Here is a 23,211-nt window from a genome sequence, read left to right as displayed (position 1 = left end):
ACGTATAGCGATATTAAAGGATTTATCTTAGGCTTGTCAGAAGCTGAATGGGATATTGTTTAATACAGTATTATATTATCTTAATTACTGTTTATTTTGTCTTTTGAAATAAAACAAAGTACAAAGTTAATTATATTGCATATATTTTGATAGCTCTAATATGTTTGATAGCTGTTATATGAATAATAAGAATACACATGTATAAACAAAACATTCAACACAATGTCGAAGCACACATACACAATAATTTGACATACATTTTATTTTATCTAACATAAAACAACTGAGAAAATCACATCGAAATACAGATTTCATTTTATATTTATTAATAAACAAAACATTCAATCCAGTGTCGAAGCACACATATACACTAATTTGACATACATCTTATTTTACCTAACATAAAACAACTTAGCAAATCACATCAAAATTACATTGAATACAATGTGGTAGAATACACACACAATCAGTCGATATAAACTTTGTATTTTACAACAGTTTTTTTTTAGTTTTGCTTATTTTAATGTCCGTAACAGACTTCATCGTCTGTTTGATAACACTATCCACTTCACTCCCCAGACAATCCCACAACTGAGTCTGCCGTCATGTCGTCGGACGGCCCGTACAATCTGGACACGGACTTAAAGAAATGTGTTGTGGATACTTCATTCCCCATGTATTTGTCCCACAGGGATTGTATCTTTTCCTCCAATTTGGTGTATTTGGTTGCGACATCACGATCCAGGTCGTCGGCAGCTACTGCGATAGCGACGATCTCTGCCTCAGTCATCAAGGTTGGTACAAGAACGTAGATGGAGCAGCCACCATATCTAACGGTAGTGTTCAGCTTGTGGTGCCAACCTGAAATAAAGAAACAAATTATAATGGATAATAATATATGATTTGATATTTTTATACATGCGCATAAGCATCAATTATATTTTATTATATTCATAAGCATTGGTGTACAAGTAAGAACATCGCATTTCCGTTTTTATGATAAGTCAATTTCACTGAGTGAGCTACACACATTTTAATACTATTATTTACCTTCGACATCATTGTTTGTCCGTACTGAACGTCTAAATATGGACCAGTTTTCAGGATTGAACAGCACGTGCTGGAACCACTGACGATCCATGTATGTCACGAGGGAATCGAGCTGCGGAGTGTTCGCGCGGTCTCTCAACGCTGCAAACGTCTCCCGTATGTGTGCAGCTGGTAGGAAGGGCAACGCCATCAGCTGCCTCATGTAGTTGTACAGTGCCTGTCGACGTCTGTACGTGGTTACTAACCCAAGGTCCTGGACTTTTCGCCAAACAGCCTGTGTCCAGTGAAACACACAACCCTTGATAGTAACGCCAGAAAAAACGCGCCGTACAGCCAACCAAGCAGCTGTAATTAAAATGTATTGTTAATTAACAATACCGTATTTCTCACCACTGAAATTACAATAAACAAATAATCTGTCAGTCATTCAGAGCTGATGAGGGTACTGATTATCGAGAAGTCGATAAGGCTATTACTGATAGGGGTTGTATAGAGGTAAGGCTGTAGTATGGAATACTTAAATAAATATTTTTTTAATTTGTTAATGCTTTACAATTTAATATTTAACTAATTAATGTAGAACCGTAACTCATGTACAAATTTTAAAAATGTTGGTAAATTTTATTAAAGTATTAAATAAATAAACATTTGATTTTTGTAAAAAATGTATTATTGAGAATTATTGTAAAATTAATCATTTTTTCGTACAACCAAATACATGTAGGTATAATAAACATATATGCGCGGTTTACGTTTTTTTCCTATAATTGTGTGCACAATATGTTTTCCATACGTAACGGGATCTGCGTTTATTGTTTTATGACAAATTATTAACTTCTTAATAATAAATAGTTATTAATAAATATGTGCATGCATTATTTCTTTGTTTATTGATTATATTTTTTTATTTACTATTTGTTCATGTATTAAATATTTCTACAACTTCATAAATTACAAGCATGATTTGAACTTCCAATTGGAAAATGTGTTTACAAAATGAGTATTGCTTTGAGAAACCGGGTCTTAACGCAAGTGCGTAAACTTCTATCTTTAAAAAGAATATATAGATGTATGTCTCATTGTGTACATATTGTAAAGCTCTGTTAATGTGTGTAAATATTGAAATAAATATTAAAAGAAAAGTATGTAGCATATATCAAAATAATAACAGTTTTACGAATTGCGTTAAGACCCGGTTTCCATATGCACTACGCATTTTGTAAGCATATTTTCCATTTTAAAGTCACATCATACATTTAATTCATGAAGATGTTACAATCTTTAATACATGAACTAATAATAAAGAGAAGATAGAATCAATAAACAAATAAACATAAAGATGTAAAGGAAAATTACAGTAAACAGAGAATAAAATGGGCTGTTTACATCACCGACTTAATTAATTATTTACATCTTTCATGAAAGAGTGTCAGCGCTTAAAGCTAATTGAAGTTGAAATATGGTAGAAATAATATTTGTTAATACCGCAAATCGAAGAATGGACAGAATGAATAATTATTAAACTATGAAAATTTTATTACACATAAAATTTTATGACAAACGGCGTATTTTATAACGACGACAACATGCAGACAAATAGCGCCGACACGAAATATAAATAAAATAGATAAGCATCTCGTACCTGTATCACATGTCCGATGTTGCCATCTGTCACATAAATCACATGTGATGGCATGTTGGCGAGGTGAGACTATCCGATCACACGAAATACACAATTCGTCTGCCATAAGAACGTGTCGAAATATAAATTCACGACTGACGCTGCCATGGCCAAGTTGCTTTTTATATACACTTTCGGCGAATATCTTGAGATCAAAAGATGCAAACTGGCTTAAAGTTTATAAAAACAATATCACGCCTTTATAATGTCTCCTTTTGATGTTTCTGTGCTAGTAATTAGTCAATCATCTGATCACACGTCTTCCGATCTAAGTGTGTTTGATAATTGTTAAATTGATCCCGAAATTATTTTAATTGGCAAATCAATGCATCATACCTCTGCCAAACTAATTAATCGTAATACTTTACGTTTGTAACACAATGAATCATAACGTTTCCGTTAATTAATTGCAATTAAAATCAAACGGATAATTGAGCAAACATCAAATTTGTAATAATTAAATAATCTTAATTTCCCATATATGATAAACAAGTACTAAATTAAAATTGCAATTAATAATAAAATTTGTATTAAAAATCTTAATTTCCCATATATTTTAAACAAATACTATTCGGAGCGAAAGAATCCTTTACAAAAGCCTAATATTACATAATAATTAAATAAGGGCGAAACAACCCACTTGTAAGGGCGAAACGACCCTGGGCGAAACGACCCGGGGTGACAGAGGGCGAACGGGATTAAGGGCGAAATGACCCGAGACCTTTTGTTTCGATGATGCCTGTGTATCGTGCGGGCTCCGATCGAAATGACACGGGTCTATTCGGCTCAGAAATAACTTCGTCCATCCTATGGTCACTCCAACGTTAGAGTTGAAATAAGATTCATTGAAACGAGCATTGTATACACTTTTATAAGATAGTTATTTTCTTATTCAAATAAAATATATTTTACAACGTTAAAACCAATAAATAAATAAATAAATGCAATAGATATATGCGCTATATTATTTTATGTGCATCGTGTGTGCGTGCTTGTTTAAATGAACTTGCTCAGAGAAAGACCAGAAACATATAAAACCGGGACATTTCGAAGTAAACTCGCTACCACAACATTACTCAAAGTTCTCAACATAAAATGCAGTTACAACCATCGTCGCTAAATTAACGGTTCATGGCGTTATAAATGCTTTATAAGTTTTACGACTTTTTTATGATAATAATATATTTTCTAAATGTTCTTAGTTCTTAATTGTTCTATCCTCCACATAGGAAAGAGCTGTTTGTCATATGGAAGTCAGGTCCATATAAGTTCTTAAATGGAAGTCAGTTCCAAAGGGGGGGGGGGGGTAAATCAACTTTTTGGCAATAAAGTAGTCATAAGAGATGAAGCGGCGTCGGGAAAATGAAATAAACGTGATTTTACATATATTTTACTGTACACGTGCATCAATACTATGTATAATAAGAGAAAATTAGATGGGTACATCCAATTTCTCGAACGGCATGTAAGTAGACAACGGATTTGTGGACGGTTTTCCTTCAATAATGTTTTTATCCGACGTCTACGATCTTGAAACAAAAAAAAATAGATGAAAGAGCAAACTATGTAGAGCCAAAAGGGCGTAATCATTTTAAAGAAATATAAATATAAAAGGCTTATCGGGTGAAAATATCCGCTTCTCCTTCACAAAAAAACACAGAAACGACGCTATCTATGAAGTAAGTTCCAACTAACCGATTAATTGGAATAACACATTCTTTACACACTTGTTGCAGGTATTACAAGGCTGTTATGAAACCGCAATCTCCACGCAAAGTGCTATTGCCATCACAAGAAAATCCTTCCAGACTATTGAAGATTATTTTTTTTTATGTACTGTTTTATGAAAAGAAGTATCATTTTCTATTATATTTTAAAATTAGTGTTTAAGTTTAGGTTCATAATAAAATTAAATTACCTAAATAAAAAAGGTAAAACTCACAACAGGAAAATTATTGTACCACGTGGCTCGGCTATCATCACGTGATTGGTTATTTATGCTGTTCCAGTTAAATCTGTGCGCGGAGATTAATGAAACCGATCACTCCGCATTTTACATTTACGTCGTCATCAATGACGTCATAAACGTGATCACGTGATTTTTTCATAGCAACAGCTGACACTTCATCGCATCGGTGAATATTAAATACATTTTATGAACTGAAAAGATGACAACACTGGTAAGCTTCACGAGAATGTGTTCTTATTTGTGACCATTAAATAAACACTCAAGTAAACTGAATACTTCAAATCGAAAAACAGATAAATATAAGTTCCCTCGTTGCAGTTGAACTTTAATCTTCGTGTAGGCTACACTACAGTACAGAAATCGAATCGAGTCACGAGTGGTAACTGTTCCTATTTGCTGACAACTTACTAAGGATCCTCTAGTGACCACCTGATATGTCATGCCACTGATGAATGAACTTATACATGTAAAACGTATATCAATAGTGTAGATCTAGCTGTGTCTCCTTTCTGATTACAGTATTGTTTTTAAATAACTGTGAACACACTATAAAAATTCAATACGCATCCTTATATTGGGATTTACTTTATAGTCCCAAAGTACATTCTTAATTATGTTTTATGCAATCGTGTGAATAAAACTATTACACACGTAATCTAGGTGTCTCGGTATATCAATAATCAGAGGGGTAAGGCCGATTGTAGAGCTGAACCCTACAGCATACTGATCATGAAATATATCTACACAGAACAGTGGTGGCCTTAGTTTAAGACAAACATGCAATAATAATGCACAATAACAGCAGTTATGATTTATTTAGTAGTAACATGTGAAAAAAAGACACGAGGCACCCGCGTAACGACAACTCCAGGTACACCAAACCGTATGTAAAAATAAAGAAACAATCAATGTACGCATGTGTCAAAAATACAAGGAGCGTGTGGCTAAATGTACGATTGTTTAAAGTAAACCTGTGTCAAAATAAAGTAGGAACTGGCGCTGTGTTGATTTATCTTTTTTTTAATTATCATGACGAAAATAGCTATATAAAATGACGATGATAACGAACAAATAAAATTGTCAGGGAACTGGTATTAGCACTGTTGACATGAGCTTTGCTCTGTGAAAACGGACTTAGTTCTTGTGCGTAAAATGTTGTTCTATATTAGCCTGTGCAGTCTACACGGTCTGTTGGCACGGTACTTTTATTTTAAGACAGACTCTTCTTTGCGAAAATCAGGTTAAGGCGAAATGTGTCGTTCCTGATTTGTCTGTGCTTCGAACCTAATATGTAGATGCATACGATGCCATCCATCTGAACATGTTAAACGTACAAAGATAACTAAATATGGTGTCTTACGATTTAATATGTTCACAGGTAGGTGTGTGATATGTGATTCCAAACACATGTAGGTTCCATGTACATCTATGGCAAAAAGCGTAGAAACAAATGTACGCCTTAGTTGAAAAAGCGTAGGAATAATTGTAGGCCAACGTTTAATATAGCGTTGGTACAAGTGTTCGCCTGTGTCAAAATAGCACAGGAATCCGGCGTTAAAAATAGTGTGCGAAACAAAGTATTCATGCGTGAAAAAGTGGCATAGGAACCAATGTTTGTAGGAGGCGATGTTTGTATGTACCAATGTTCGCTGGAACCAATGTCCTTAGAATGAAATATCCATAAGACCCGATGCCCGTTTACTCTTTAAAATTATAACAATAACTACGACGTGTCAATTTCAGAACATACACTGGGATACACCACGGCCATCTAAAGACCCGTCTTGTAACAAAGTCACCGACCTCTTGGGTCGGTCACACACTTCATCTACAAGAGAGTCAGGTAATGACTGTTTTAGTAGTTAAGTTTGAAGACTCGTACAAAACTGTTTTTGTGCCTGTTTAAGCTGCAATATATAATTATTTGGATATTTAAAATACTATTGGTATGTTCACCAGGTATAAAAAAATTATTGAAAATAACAGATATCGGTAAAAAATATTACTTTGAACAAGAAATCTAGTTAACAAACAATAAATGTTAGCACAAACCTGTTTTAGAATAGTACATGTATATACTTCAAAGTTTTAAATAAAAAAAGAAACCATAGATCACATTGTCAGAAACTATCTAGATGCAGAGTGCGAGGTATCAGGGACAGGACGGCGCTTCATAAAAGATCGTCGCCAGCGCGGATACCCAGTGGACAAAGCCCTTGAATCAAGGTCACCTCCAGCGGAGATCGCCCGGGGGTCAAGGTCATTTCCCTTGGAGAACGTGCACGTGTCCCGACCAGCAACGCCAAAGGCCGCCCAACACAAAGGGAAAGATGGCGAAAACCCATGCATTGAACTGGACAGTATGTTTAGCATTACTTAAAATTAACTTGGTAAACAGGTTTAGTAGTAATGTTTAGAGTATATCCCAGTCTCTCAAATTATCGCGTATGATTGCCCAAATCTCGTCCATTAAACTATTTGCATATTGCGTATTATTCAGGACTTCTCTTGGGGTTTTATTTGATTTTGACGCCAATACGTATGATGATTGTCAGTAAAACAACCAGTGAATGAAATAACAACTTCATCCAAAAGACCTGAAGTTCACATATGCGCACGAGCACATTTATAAAAAAGAGCCAGATTTACCACTGTACAGAGCTACTATTTCTCGGGCCAAATTGAATTATGTGCCAACAAAAACGTTAGCTAACCTCGAAATTATCCGGAAAAAACGCCAAGCAAAGCTGCATTCTTAATGTTGTCTTCCAGTGTCCCGGATGTCAAACGTCATCGCCGAGATGGAGCACACGTTCGCGCATGTGGAGAGCACGCGCCTAAGTCTTGAAAACCGGAGGTGTGATACCGGAAATTACCTGTCGCAGATACCCGCGTTCACACGGACACTGCTAAAACGCCTTTACTGCATGCGAGATGTGTACAGGCTAGGCACGGAGAAAGTGTTCCTGTCTGAGGCGCAACAGGACGCTTTCTTTGAGGTGAGAAAGCCGAAAATAATGGGGCCGTGCTCTGTGAAAAGGGGATTTAATGCATGTGCGTAAAGTGTAGCCCCTGATTAGCCTGTGCAGTCCGCACAGGCTAATCAGGGACGACACATTCCGCTTTATTGATATTTTTCGTTAAAAAAAGTCTCTTCTTAACAAAAATCCAGTTTAGGCGAAAAGTGTCGTCTCTGATTACCCTGTGCGGACTGCACAGGCTTATCTTCGACGACATTTTATTCACAAGCTCTAAACCCCCTATTCACAGTGCACGGCTCAATTCAAATATTTGAGTTACTATATTTATTACAATTTTTATATTTTAGAATAGTAATCTTAGTTGTGTAGCTTCAATTTCGTGAAAACATTTACGTTATTTCAATTCTGTAATGCTTGGGCCCGATATTAATAAGTGAGAAAAAAACTTCCGTACTTTTTTAGCTTCTAGATGTTTCTTTAAATTAGACATATGTTTACTTACATGTTCATTGATATATCTTTTATTGATTCAGTTTATATTCGAGGTAGAGGCAGTTCACCAGTAACGGAAAACTAATTCCGCTTCGTCCGATTTATTCTAAAAACTTCGTAGAGTTTGAAAAGAAACATCTGTTTCTTGCTTTTTCAATTGCACTAAAATGTATTAATTAAGCGCTGCAAAATCTGCTGAAATTATAAGGATTTTTTATTAGTGCCGAACAGTCTTCTCTCACAAAGAAACGAGTGACCCCATGACCTAATAATGTTCAATTTTTCAAATAGATTACAACATGGTGCAGAATCAACGGAGTTTACACATGCGCTGGACAGAATATGAAAACGCGCCGTTAAGAACTTAAGTTATTGAAATACATTTGCAAAAAAAACTGTAGTGCGTAAAAGACAGTTTTCTTGCAGTTTGTACCGATATCTTAAGGTATAAGAATAAATCATTGAATACGTCTAAAATCGGTGACAAAATTTCACATTGCGTGAAGCCTTAACGTGAAGAATGAATGCAATAGATACCGAACTTTTGAACAAGAACACATGCTTATTAAATAAAGTAATTCTGATTTATATCACATTGGCATAAGCAGCATAAAAAATCTGTCTTCTATGCACTATATGATCCATGCTCTCGTAAAACGGGGTTTAATGTAAGTGAGTATTGTTAGGGAGACTGCACAGGGGGTTTAATATAAGTGAGTATTGTTAGGGAGACTGCACATGCACTACACTTTACGCACATGCATTAAACAATTTTTTCATACAGTACGGTTCAAATTATACTATAATTGAAATAGTAAGTATCAACACACGAATTAGGTTTTTTTAAATTTCAAACCCCGAGACAACTTAAAATGGCGTGTATGGCGAACGTCTTATAAGGTTCGAACCATGTCAAACATTACTTGGTCAATTTGCCCGCCTGCCTTTTTATTTCAACCCGTTTTTACATTTGTTTAAAGATGATACACTATCCTTTTGGGGCAACATCTCTGGCTCTTTTTTTAAGTCTCAAAGTGACCTTAAACCGAAAACAAACGTAAACAATATTGTTTTTTTTTCCAGAATCTCTTCAAGGTGTGTAATATCGTGGAGGCGAACATGTCGACGGACGGTGCGTTGGTAAGCGATCTCCTCGGGCAAATCCTCCGCAACACGCTGTACGACGTCATAGTCAACTTCAAAGAGAACCTGCCGGATTGTATATATGTAAGGGCAAATATGAAATTGGAACTCACCGTGATCTATAGTTAATGAAAGCATTATTTTTCGATTGTATCGTTGTTTTATGACCAAAAATTAATTATCATCCTTTTCAGGATTTGATAGAGAAGCGCGCTAATTCTGCCCTTTGTCCAGAGCCTAGATATACTGTTGTCAAGCGAGGAACCACGACAGCCAAAGCTCCAACCCCGAACTGTATACCGTCGGCCCAGACAGGTATACCATCAACACCAACATGTAATACATGTATATCAAACGCGACATGTTTACCGGCAAAGAGAATTACATACAATCAAACTCGACAAATATACAAATAATCCAGACACCTTCAAACACAATATGCATACCGTCAAACACAACATGCAAACCGTCAAACACAACACGCAAACCGTCAAACACAACATGCATACCGTCAAACACAAAATGCATACCGTCAAAAACAACAAGCAAACCGTCATACACAACATGCAAACCGTCAAACACAACATGCAAACCGTCAAACACAACATGCATACCATCAAACACAAAATGCATACCGTCAATGACAACATGCACACATTCAAACACAACATGCAAACCGTCAAACACAACATGCATACCGTCAAACACAAAATGCATACCGTCAAAAACTACAAGCAAACCGTCAAAACACAAAGGCTTACCATCAATCTCGACAGGTGTCCAACCTTAAAATTAAAACATCAACAGACATGTCTACCAGCAAAGTTGACATATATATCATAAAACAAGACAGATATACCGTCAAAACAGGACAGAAATCGCCAAACAACAATACAAATAGTAGTTAGTTTCGATGATGATGATGATGATGATGATGATGATGATAATGATGATGATGATGATGATGATGATGATGATGATGATGATGATGATGATGATGATTGTGTTTGCGATAATTATCATTATGATGACAACGATGCTAACATCCGCATACCCGATGATTACCACATACAGGTATATGTTTCTTCAGGCGACCCCGATGCAAACAAATTTAGCACGAGTGCTAAGGAGATATCCGGCGTTTTCCCGCCCGCCGCCTGCTGCGAAACTATGGTTACGCAGAAGATCAAATGGCCGCTGCTTAACACGACTGATCTGGAAACGCTAAAGAAAGAGGAACAATTACATTCCTTGATGGCGGAAATAGGTACAGTACGTTTTTTTTTCTTTCTTTGGATTTTCGCCGTTTTTAGCAGTTATGTGCACAATATGCACACACAAACCAGCCTTCCATAGGGAAAACGGGGTTTAATCCTTAGTCATCAGAATGTGATCCCAAATTAACAATTACGGTCTATTATTAGCTTGCATCTAGTTAAAGCGGAAAGTGTCGTCCTTGGCTAATGTGGAACGACGCTTTACGCACATGACTTAAATCCCGTTTTCCTAGAGCTAGTTTCATGGCTGAAACTGAAAAGTGGCCCACTTGAATCAGTTTGTTAAGGGAAACGACCGTTTAAAATTGTCGATATTCACACAAGTTATGTGGCTGGGTTTGGAATCGTGTCATTTAAGGTCTCCGTCTTCGGCAAATTACGATCGGTACAATTATAATACATGACTTGGAGGGATTTTTGTGAGCACTTATGCGGGAAGCTCGATATAGCAATCACAATAGTCGTAAAACGAGTGCGTTACGACGTCAGATTTTGTCCGGACTGTAACTTTGCCATTGATTGTGCAATTTGAATGAACTTACCGGGCGGCATCATTTTCCAGATACCAAATACTCAGTGTGCATTAAACGTTTTGCGGACGTTGCTGCAACGTAATATTTAGGTCGCAACGTCGGCAACCATTACCGAACGTTGCCACAACGTTGCATACAAAACATTACCCGGACGTTTCATCAAACATTGCAGTTTGGTTGTCACAATGGTCTATATGAAAGTTTTCCCGACGTTTTTTCCCAACGTTGCTGCGACGTTTTTTTTTCAAACGTTGCTGCAACGTTGTATTTAGGTTGCATTCAAACGTTGCAGTTTGGTTGTCACAATGGTATATATGAAAGTTTTCCCGACGTTTTTTCCAACGTTGCTGCAACGTTGTATGTAGGTTGCATTCAAACGTTGCAGTTTGGTTGTCACAATGGTTTATATGAAAGTTTTCCCGACGTTTTTTCCCAACGTTGCTGCGACGTTTTTTTCCAACGTTGCTGCAACGTTGTAATTTAGGTTGCATTCAAACGTTGCAGTTTGGTTGTCACAATGGTATATATGAAAGTTCTCCCGACGTTTTTTCCAACGATGCTGCAACGTTGTATTTAGGTTGCATTCAAACGTGGTATTTTTTAATTCTTTTTTTTTTAATATAAAATTAAAAACTATTTACTGCCAACCGCCCTTTCGAGTATTATCGGCAGATATGCACACTGTCGAGTCCGTTTCCTAGAAAGAACAAGTACTTGGTGTCTATAGAGCAGAGCTCCAGATAAGGTTTTGTGAAATTCTTAAATTACTACCAGATTTTCAAAAAGAATTCTTAACTCTGAAATTTTATTTTTAACGTTACTACTAAGTTTTGGAAAATAATTCTTATTTTTTCTTAATGATCTAAAAATAAATAATAATGGTTATTTTCATGCAAAAAAAATCAAAATAAACATACTAGCAACTTTATTTATACGAGTTCAACAGTGTCTTTTCAGTATTATACAATTTTATTTTTCAAATACCTTCATATGCACAAACCGTGCTTAGATTCCATGCCTTAGATGAATTTTTACATATTTTACAATTAAAACGGGTCTCCCATTCAATCTTTTCAACGATTAGCCACGGGACTTGTCTCTTCCACTCGTTCAATGTTTTTTTGTGTGTTTAAGTTTTGACCCGTCGTGTCGCGTTTTTGTTTAGCTTTTCCGACTGTGTCGGCAACTGAACATACAACATCGTATAAGATCTTTTCTATAATGTCTTTCTAAATATTTAACTTCGGCTCACTTTGCGTACAATATGTTAAAAGCGTGTTTTGGACGCTTTGCAGTTTTTTAGGACGCTCTTTGGGCGCCGCCATAGTTTTTTGACAGATAGACTGCATACGCCGCTTTTATTGGAAAAAATGCGCATTGTTAAACAAACCCGATAACCATTCTATATAAGCACCGCAAAGATCTTTAATACGCGAAAAGAACTCAATAAAAATCGATACGAACCGATGTAAAAATAATATTCGTAACTTGATTTTGTAATTCTTAATGGTACGACAAGATTTTAAAATACATACGTAACGAACTTGAAAATAATTCGTAATTACGAAAATACGACCCTTATCTGGAGATCTGATAGAGGGAATAATGAAACGCTCCCCGAGTATGAATCGTACTTTATAATAATACAGTTCATGCATAGCATCAATGAAAATATGATTTATTGTAAATTTTAGAAATTCATTTTTTTTTATTTTACAAATCAGTTGCTTAAACTTAAAGATGCTAAAGATGAACTTTAACTCAAAATCGCCGGATAAAATATATTGTTTAAGTTGTGTTATGCATTAAAATGGTAGAATCTGCTAGTTTCAAAGTTTCAACCAAAAATTAATAGTCAACATTTTTGTCAGAAACTTTAAACAGTCGCCGTGGTGTAGTGGATGAGGTGTCCGCCTAGCGATCGGGTGTTGGTGGGTTCGATTCCCACTCGGGGAGCTTTCATTAACTCCTCTATAGTCAATAAATAATGCTTCTTTTAACAAACGAACTCGAAAATGTCCATAACTGCCGATAATAATCGAAAGAGCGGTTGGCAGTAAATAATTTGTTTTTAATTTTATATTATTTAAAAAAATAGAATTTAAAAATACTGCGTTTTAATGCGACCTAAATACAACGTTTTAGCAACGTTGGGAAAAAACGTCGCAGCTCGTTGGGAAAAAACGTCGGGAAAACTTTCATATAGACCATTGGTACAAATAAACTGCAACGTTCGAATGCAACCTAAATACAACGTTGCAGCAACGTTGGATGCCTACTGGGTAGATACAAGATAAGTATTGATGCAAAGCATCAAAGGGCGTCGGGAATTTCAGTGTAAAAGGCACTCAATGAAGTTACATGGAACGATTTTTTCTACTGTAAATATTAATATATTGGCCGATTATTTTAAACAAAATAGAAAAATATACTGGTATAACCATTATCTATGATTTTGTGTTATAACCCACAGATAACCGTTATCTATGATGTTGTGTTATAACCCCCAAATAACCATTATCTAAGATTTTGTGTTGTAACCCCCAAATATTTCATAGTTCATTTTATTTACATTGGTTTCCTTTTTTACTGGCATCCGTGTGCAGTTTTCATTAATGGAACAGAATTGTGTAGGTTTTAAAAAATCTGCTTCATCTTGTAAGCGTAATTTCATATTATCCTCAACTTCAAGGGAAGATGATTCTGAATTTATTCTTACGTTGCTCATTTACGATAGGGGTTGAGTACTCATTGATATGAAAACACTGTAAAAGTTTTAATGTGTTTACGAACCCCCCCCCCCCCCCACCCACCCTCTCACACATATATTTCATGGGCATAATAAAAACAAAAAAATGGTTACAATAAAACAGCATATTTATTAAAACTAAAATGTCTACATCAAAACAAAAAGTAAATATAGAACACAAATTAAATAATTTGATTCTACTGGGGTTCGAACCTTGGGGCTCTCACATGTGAAGCGAGCGTGTAGCCACTATACTACGGAACCGCTTGAAAAATCACCTTCTAACTAAGATATTAATAAGTGACTGTAGTGTAACGGTTATCAATAAAGCAATAAACCGTGTAATCGCTGTCGTCTTGTAAAATTGAAGAAAATTCGCGTTAACCAAAACTCGAACAGCAAAAGTCTGCGTTATTGTTAGAAAAACCACAAAATAAATATATTTTGATTATGTTTTGTTTTTATACAAAACCAGAAAGTTTCACCGGTTCGCGTATTTGCCCAGTCCCTGTGATATTTTATTATTGCCCAGTCCCTGTGATCAGTTATTAATTAAAAGAATTAGCTTTGCATTTTTGGCAATAAATGTTGTAGTAAATGTAATAGGCCAAAATGCAGTACTTATGTACACTAATTTACACAAAAAATCACCACTATGCAAGATATTCTGACAACAAAAATATATACATTGATCCGTAAAATAGCGAAAAAAAAACGTATTACATACGAGTCGCCGCACTTCAGTGCGACGCCAATTAATAGGTACACATCAATTAAATGAGGATTGATACAGTACACATATATTTTATACGGATGAAGGAACTTACCCTTACCCTAAACCTAACCCTAACCTCGTCTCCTCAACTCAAAGGTCCTGGTCTTACTAACATGTCAAAGGTCGTCGGGACAGTAACTTTCTCATTCAATTTTATTGTAACTGACCAAAAAGGACCAAAACGGGGTGACGTGTTGCATGTAACACCCGCATCCTACCTCAAAGGTCGGGTCACAATTAGGTCAATTTTGGTCATAAACCAATTTATGCCTAGTGGACTCTCCCATCCTTCTAAATTGGATCAATTTATTTCCCAATTTCCAATTATTTTCCCAATTATTTCGTAACTAGTGTTATAGGATGTCAGACAGTTCTCTTGGCGTTATCATGTATCAGTGTCTCCGACAGATAACTGTTGTATTGTATTGATCTGCTTAACCCAATTATGCCAAGTGGACTCTCCCTCTTTCTAAATTGGATCAATTTATTTCCAAAATAAGGGGTGTCTAGTATATTTATTTCTGTATTAAGAATATATCAAACAGAAATTTATTTAAGCAAACAGCGCAGACCCAGATGAGACGCGGCGTCTCATCTGGGTCTATGCTGTTTGCCAAGGCCTTTTTTCTAGACGCTAGGCATACATGGGTTAACAGCTTCTCAGAACTGTAATGCCAGTATTCATAGCGCAATTATGAAAAAGCATTATACACATTTTGACATTGCCTTCGTTAGAAGACATGCACATCGCTGCATCGAAGATCAGGATCACATGTAAAGCTTAAATTTGGCAAAAAAAAACACTTTCCCATACTGTTTCTTCTCACTTAGTTTTGCAATGTTGAAATACTTTACCCCAGATGATAAGAATGTGAAGACGAAGTGTCGTGTGTTGAACCGTCTCTCCAGCTGATTTGTCATTTTCAAAATTAGAAATAAAAAAATCACGTGTATACAATCGTTTTGAGTTTACCTGCTTCATCTTTTAAAGTGATATTATGGGCATTTTTCACTGTTGAATTTAGCTGAAAAGAATTAACAGGCCAAAAGAGTTAGTTGAAATGTGGTAACTGACCAATTATCTACAACCCATCTTGCTACCAGTTGTTTATAACAAATATATATTATATTCGATATTTTACATGACTCACCCAGTCCTCTAAGCCGAAATGATCGTAAAACAAAATTGTGTCTTTGTGTCATATGAACGAATCTGCATGAAAACTAAATTAAGACTCACATCGTACATCGAATCGTTTCTGTCGTCCGTTGTCAAAACGAAAGTACGGTTGATATTCAAATGCATTATTTTTCTATTTCAGGGATATTGTATTAGTACTTTGATGTTGCATTAACAAAAATAAGTGTATATGAAGTGAAAACACCAAAAATAAACAAGGGTTGCGATAGACACCTATAAACATAGCATATGCTGTTAGATGCCCATAATATCACTTTAATATGCAGTTTTCAAAATAATTGTCTAAAAATGTTAAATAAAAACTAGGTTTTTCGGTATTCTTTGATCATATTATATAACTTGTGCACGCCAAAAGACATGTCGTGTGTTTAAATTGATTAAAGTGATATTATGTGCATTTTTCACGGTTGAATTGAGCTGAAAAGAATTAACAGGTCAAAAGAGTTAGTTAAAATATGGTTACTGACCAATTATCTGCAACTCATCTTGCTACTAGATGTTTATAAAAATATATTTTATATTCGATATTTTACATGACTCACCCAGTCCTCTAAGCCTAAATGATATTTGTGTCGTATGAACGAATCTGCACTAAAATTAAATTTAGGTTCACATCGTACATGTAGTATTTAATAGTAACTTTTTGTACATTCTTTAGTAGAGCTTTTGTAACAATGGATATGTATAATACATAAAAATTATATATCATGCTTGTATTACTCTAGTGTGTAATTAGGAAGAATCATAGTTATTTGTATTTTGTTATATAACCTGATTTCACAAATTACATTGCATTATTATCATTATTACAATTATTACACGTTTGCTTTTTGCAGTTTGAGGTGTGTTTTAACCAACAATCTTGAGTTGCATGTTATGTAAATTTACATGATATACCTTGCACCATTTTAGTAGAAAATATGTGTTATTATTATTATTATTATTATTATTATAATTATTATCATTACTATTATTATTATAATAATTATTTGTATTAGTAGTGGTATTATTAATATTATTATTATTATTATCATTAATGTTTTTAGTATTATTAGTATTAGTATAACTCGTAGTAGTATATATGTTTCAACTGTCATACATTGATTTCCTTATATATTGCACATTTGTAAACACTGTATGCATAATCATTGTCCACTTGGGCTGTTATTGGCCTTCTGGATCCGATACGAAATAAACAAACAAAACATGATCAGTTGTCAAACGAAAGTACGGTTGATATTCAAATGCATTATTTTTTCTCTTTCTGAGATATTGTTTTAGTACGTTGATGCTGCATTAACAAATACAATTGTATATGAAGTGAAAACCAAAAATAAACAACGGTTGCGATAGACACCTATAAACTGTTAGATGCCCATAATATCACTTTAAGAAACTTAAACACGTAAACAATGTCCATAATAGTTATTGATGATGCTGCGAAGCAGCTCGTCTAAGTTATCATACCATGAAAAAATTCTTCACAATGACGACCTATGTAAAAGACCGGGCCAGTCCGATTGAGATAGCTCGATTTTTCTAATCGGCATACCTCGCTGATTATCATTGATAAAGGTAAAGAAAGCTCAGCTATAAATAGGACAGCATATTCTGGGGAAAAGATTTAATAATAGTTTGAAAACGTTAATTTTAAATCAGTTATATTCAATCCGTTATCTGTTTATAGATCAATGAAACAACTATGCATTTTCTGTATTGTATTTGATATTTGTCGTGATTCTGTAAATAAATTGCGAATGAAAACGTGTATAATTAACGTTCAACGCGATCATGAGTGTAAAGAAAACGAATTATTTCGAACCTGCCATTTGTAAACGTTATAGCGAGTATGGTATATAAACAGCATAATAGCCGTACGACATCTATGAAACTCGCTCTTTTGCGTGCTCTCTCATTTTGCATATTTAATAAACTTTTCAAACAGAAATTACAGAGCCACATCAGTGCACACACTATGTTTGATAATTCATTCGTTTGTTGGATATTGTTTGCTGTTTTAAACACATATTAGGTCATAATCGCGGAGATTTAGTTAACCTTACCAAGTGTTCATGGGCGAACTCCGTATTCATGTCGTATTCGACTATGTGCTCAGACCTACTCTCGGGAATCATCATGAACTTATTGCCGTACTTAACGAAAAAACATACCTAAGCTTAAAGAGAAAAGTTATATGTTCATGCACATGGGCATGTGAACTCATCTCCGAACACATAACATCATTAACTTAGGAAAGGAAACAACGCAATATAAAGTTTGGTATGATATACATGTGAAATTAAAGAGCATGGTGTAATTAAAAAGCATGTCAAGTTTTGAATATATCTGCTACGTAACGTTATGTTATAACCCACAAATTTTTTACTGTAACAGAACGTTTTTTTAAGATAAGTGGTACAGAAAATACACGTCGAATATCTTGTTAAAGATATTTCTTGTTATATTTGATCGAGAATGTAACCCGCCTCCCAGTTTCGCTGAATGGGTCAAGTTCCCCACGGGTACTACTTCCCCGTACCCCCCAAAAAAAATTCGTACCCATTTTTTTTCGTACCCAATATTTTTTCCTACCCAAAATTGTTTTTCCTACCAAAATTGTTTGTCCTACCCAATTTTTTCCTGCCCAAATTTATTTTCGTAACCAAATTTTTTGTCGTACCCAATATTTTGTACCAACAATTTTCGTACCCAGTTTTTTTTTTGTACCCAGAATTTTCGTACCCACATACACAATTGTGGTGCTTTTATATCCATCCTCTTCAAAAGCATCGTCACACCATTACTGTCAGTACTTTGATTTTTTAAAACGGGTCATGTGGTAAATTGATTTTGAAACAGCGATAACTCCAACAGAGCATTTTTACGATGCATATATGAGTTATCGATGTTAGATTGAAGCAACCACTTCGAGTTGACATAGAAAGCGTTGTTATACTACTTATATCTAAAACGTGCATGATATATTATCAAGCACTTGAATATGTTTTGATTTCTTGATTAATTGATTAGTGAAATGTGTTTGTTTTTTTCGTTTAAATAATTAATATGATAGCACATGCAAGAATGATTGTGTTCCACGATGCAAAATATATAATTCAGATTGTATAAAGAAATAAAAAAATAATATCCACTATGCAATAATTATAAATTACATGACAAGTAAACTTTAAGAGGTGGGAGAATATTAAATGGTTACATAAACGGCTATCTATGATAGCGGTCCTGATTTGCATGGGCATATTCCAGATACCCTCCTCGAGGATGTGGGTCTTTCGGACAGACGCACGGACGGTCTGACCTACGAGGTCATCATGGGGACAGACGGGACACAGGAGCCCGAAGGAAAGAGGCAAGAAAAGAGAAAAATACCACGTGATCGAGTCGCGGTTACCAAACCATGTGATCGATTCGCGACGACGGCATCACGTGATCAAGTCGCGGCGATTCGAGAGGGCGTTCGAACGCAGAAAAGTGCAGCGAATTCTCGTGTTATCAAGGCAAGAAAGCCGAAGGACGAACAGTTTACGGACAAGTTTTCAGAAGAGCTGGATAAATTGTTAAATGATTGTTAATTTTTAATGTTTCTTTTAAATTTTGTTTGCGTAGTTACAACTAAGCTTACCTTATAAGAGGGATATCACTGAACGTATCGGCATTAGTTAAAAAATGAAAAAACGTAAAATAAAATTAGATATATTTTATAATCTTAGTTTTTAATCAACATGTGTATACATTTATGAATTAAGCAATGAGGGCACACTTTAGGAATTGGAGATTGAGGTGTGAAAAAAACGGAAGCTACGTGCAACGAGAGAAACCTGAGGAAAAAGTAATTGATAATGGTGATAGGTTTTTAGAGCACAGTTTATCCGGTTTCGCCGGACAAGGAATACGAATCACCCGTAATAGATGGAATACCGTTAGGGCCATCGTGGTTACACATTAAAATCCAGAGGGCGAGAATGCGAGAACGCGATAGTACGATGGCGACAATGCGATAATACGATGACGACAGTGCGACAATACGATGACGACAATGCGATAGTACGATGGCGATAACGCGATAGTACGATGACGACAATGCGACAGTGCGATGACGACATTGCGACAATACGATGGCGACAGTACGATGGCGATAATGCGATAGTGCGATAATACGATGACGACAGTGCGACAATACGATGACGACAGTGCGACAATACGATGGCGATAGTACGATGACGACAATGCGAGAACGCGATAGTACGATGGCGACAGTACGATGACGACAGTGCGACAATACGATGGCGAAAGTGCGATATTACGATGGCGACTATGCGATGATACGATGGCGACAGTACGATATAACTATCGCATTGTCGCCATCGTACTATCGCACTGTCGCCATCGTATTGTCGCACTGTCTCATTGTCGTCATCGTACTATCGCGTTCTCGCATTCTCGCCATCGTACTATCGCATTATCGCCATCGTATTGTCGCACTGTCGTCATCGTATTGTCGCCATCGTACTAGCGCGTTCTCGCATTCTCGCCCTCTGGATTTTAATGTGTAACCACGATGGACCTAACGGTATTCCGTAAATAGAGAATAATGCTCCTTGTTTAATACGATTTGACATCTATGGTGTGCTGAGATCCCTATACAGCAGGTTTTGGTTCACTAACGATTTTCAAACAAAAGGCGCAACTTATGCGTCACTTCCATTATGTGGTTTACTACGTTTACATCTATATGTGATTTAAAACATAGCTCAGCGTCAATAGTTCTGATTCGTCAGTAAGCATTATATATGACATGACATGTGTCCACGCTTGCCGTATTAATTTTTTATGGAATTTCTTGATCAAATAAAGCTCCTTTTAAACGAGAATCCAACCTAGACGGATAGTGTCGTTCTTGGTTTCCTGTGCGGACTGTACAGGCTAATCTGGGACGACACTTCACGCACATGTATTAAGCCCGGATTCCCCAGGACGTTTCTCAAAGGCGTTCTCAATATACAGGAGATAGGAACACAATATATTTGAATTTCACGTACAACGCCAAACACGTTCTTGATTTACGTTACATCGTTTTTTGCCGATTGTAATGCACCCAGATATGTGTCTTATCACATAAAAATGAAATTAAAAACGATTTTGCATACCCATGTGTCCTGGTTTTAGTTCAGTTACTTCAATTCGACAATGGATAATGACTATCGCAATTGTACACTCTTTATAAAAACGAATCCTTGATCGTGTTATTCCATTTAACAACACGTGATGAATGCATTTCAATTGCATTTGTAAACATTGTCCTTCGATATGATTTAAAAAGACGGTATTTGGTTTAATAGCCACTTCTATATTTACCGAAGATTAAATGGCAGCGACATCTTAAAGGGATCTTTCACAGATTGTGTCAGATATTGAAGTTTGTCATTAAATGCTTTATATTGATAAATGTGAACATTGGATCTTAAAATCTCCAGAAAAAAAAACAAGATTAAAAATAAAGAAAGAAAAAAAGTTACTCTCCACTGGGCCCGAACCACTGACACATGGAGTCAAAGTTTAACGCTAAGATCACTCGGTCATCCGTGCACATGCGATGAGTGATGTATTTTATACTTTATTCAAGCAATCCTCATAATATCCCAAAAAATAACGACAACAACAGAACTCTCCAAATTAGTAAATCCTTTTGCGTTGCAACGCTTTATAATTTTCATAAAAAATATGCATATATAATGGATATTTTAGAGCATGTTAAATGTTCAGTATTACTGTGTCCTCATGAATACCATAATTGCAACGAAAATTTGCGAATCTGAAACATTTATTTTTATTTTGTCAATTAATCAAAACGTGAAACGGTCTATTTAACGCTACATGTTAGTCCAGTTAGTGGTAAACAAGAAAAACCAATGTGGCATTAAGAGGGACAGTTACTCTCCTCAATAGCAATATAAGGCAAGTTTCCGCGCCAATTGAAACAGAACAAGTTGTGCACTCGGCTGTAATGTGATTAGGACAAAATTAATGTTCGGATTACGTTTCATGAAGATTTGAACAAAAATGTGAATAATAGAGTGTTAACATGGTTCCGCGCTAGCCGCAAAGAGACACTCCTCGCTCATGGCGCCTACGTTTTTCAACGGACCGAAAACATTTTCAAGCTCGGGCGAGATATTATTAGAAAAAACTATATGAACTGACCATGTTTCATAAAATGTGAACAAAAAGTTACAAACTATCAATCTTTTCTGATCTCGAAGTATTGTTCATGTGAATGCAGTGTTTATCTCTTTTATATTCAACGCTTACTGATACGATCAAAATGCTGAACATGAAATAAACTTACAACCGGCGGAGATCGAACCCGCAATCTGACTGTTCATGAATGCATGTAACCATTATATATATATGCATAATCACAATATATAAATACATAATTTGAACATATAGATATAAAGCATTAATATATAAAGATATAATTTTCTTATATATAGATAAAATGAAAAAAATATACAGATACGAATGTATTATACACAGATAATCTTTCGTTGTATGAAGGCATTACTTCTTTATATGAAGGCAAAATATCTTTATATGAACATAAATCGTTATGTAATAATGATAACGAATATTTTCTCATTATATATAGGCATAACTTGTTTATATAAAGGCCAAATACCTTTATATAAACATAAATTGTAATTATATAAACACATATCGTCTTTATATGCAGATAAAATTTGAAAAATACGTTTAAAATCTTAAATTAATTTATGTAAATATTTAATCTCAACACGTAAAGACAAATTTATAGTACAGAAAGATGTTTTGTATGATCCTAAATAGTTGTTTTATTAAGATAATTACGTTATTACATAAATCCATACTAAGTTAAGATGCTCATGAACATCGAAATAAATTAAATTAATACAAAATTTCGTAAGCAATATATATAATCTTAATGAATTACATATAACATTAAATATATGAAGCTTTATTACACACGGGAGAAAATTTGTTTTGCATCATTTCACAACAAGGATATGAATTTGATACTTGAGCGACTTGGAGTGGAAGAAGGAGTGATACGGCGCTTCAGACAGGAGAAGATAACACCGGACATCATATCACTTATGTCACTGTACGACTTTAATTGCTTGGGTGTAAATGACAAAACAACTATCATGAAATTGCGTGTTGAATGTGTTTGTTACCGGAGTAATCCGTGGTAACATAATACTAATTTATGTTTATATAAAGATCTTTTGCCTTTATATACAGAAGTAATGCCTTTATATAATGGAAGATTATATATCTATATATACGAAAATTATATCTT

The 23,211-nt window shown here is 35.2% G+C and overlaps 2 protein-coding genes across 3 annotated transcripts; one reads left to right on the top strand and one right to left on the bottom strand.

The window, feature by feature from the left end:
• Window positions 1–235: 235 nt before the first annotated feature.
• Window positions 236–4,711, bottom strand: LOC127831506 (uncharacterized). Its single transcript, XM_052356491.1, has 3 exons — window positions 4,693–4,711; window positions 1,051–1,395; window positions 236–861 (listed from the first exon to the last, which is right to left on the bottom strand). The coding sequence occupies exons 1-3, from the start codon at window positions 4,709–4,711 to the stop codon at window positions 569–571; spliced, it is 657 nt and encodes a 218-aa protein (XP_052212451.1). The 3' UTR covers window positions 236–568.
• An 86-nt stretch (window positions 4,712–4,797) lies between these two features.
• Window positions 4,798–19,570, top strand: LOC127832201 (uncharacterized). 2 transcript variants are annotated; one of them, XM_052357501.1, is made up of 8 exons: window positions 4,798–4,911; window positions 6,444–6,543; window positions 6,836–7,060; window positions 7,473–7,699; window positions 9,257–9,400; window positions 9,511–9,631; window positions 10,407–10,583; window positions 19,119–19,570. In XM_052357501.1, exons 1-8 carry the CDS (start codon window positions 4,900–4,902, stop codon window positions 19,442–19,444), a joined length of 1,332 nt encoding a protein of 443 aa, XP_052213461.1. In that variant the 5' UTR covers window positions 4,798–4,899; the 3' UTR covers window positions 19,445–19,570. The 2 variants fall into 2 exon arrangements, with proteins under 2 accessions (XP_052213461.1, XP_052213460.1); XM_052357500.1 differs by lacking the exon at window positions 4,798–4,911 and adding an exon at window positions 5,125–5,166.
• The last annotated feature ends 3,641 nt before the right edge of the window (window positions 19,571–23,211 follow it).

This window comes from Dreissena polymorpha, chromosome 5 (assembly GCF_020536995.1).
Source record: "Dreissena polymorpha isolate Duluth1 chromosome 5, UMN_Dpol_1.0, whole genome shotgun sequence".
NCBI classification, from domain to species: domain Eukaryota; kingdom Metazoa; phylum Mollusca; class Bivalvia; order Myida; family Dreissenidae; genus Dreissena; species Dreissena polymorpha.
The sequence above is the reverse complement of the archived record's forward strand: the minus strand, read 5'-3'. Positions and strand labels throughout refer to the sequence as shown.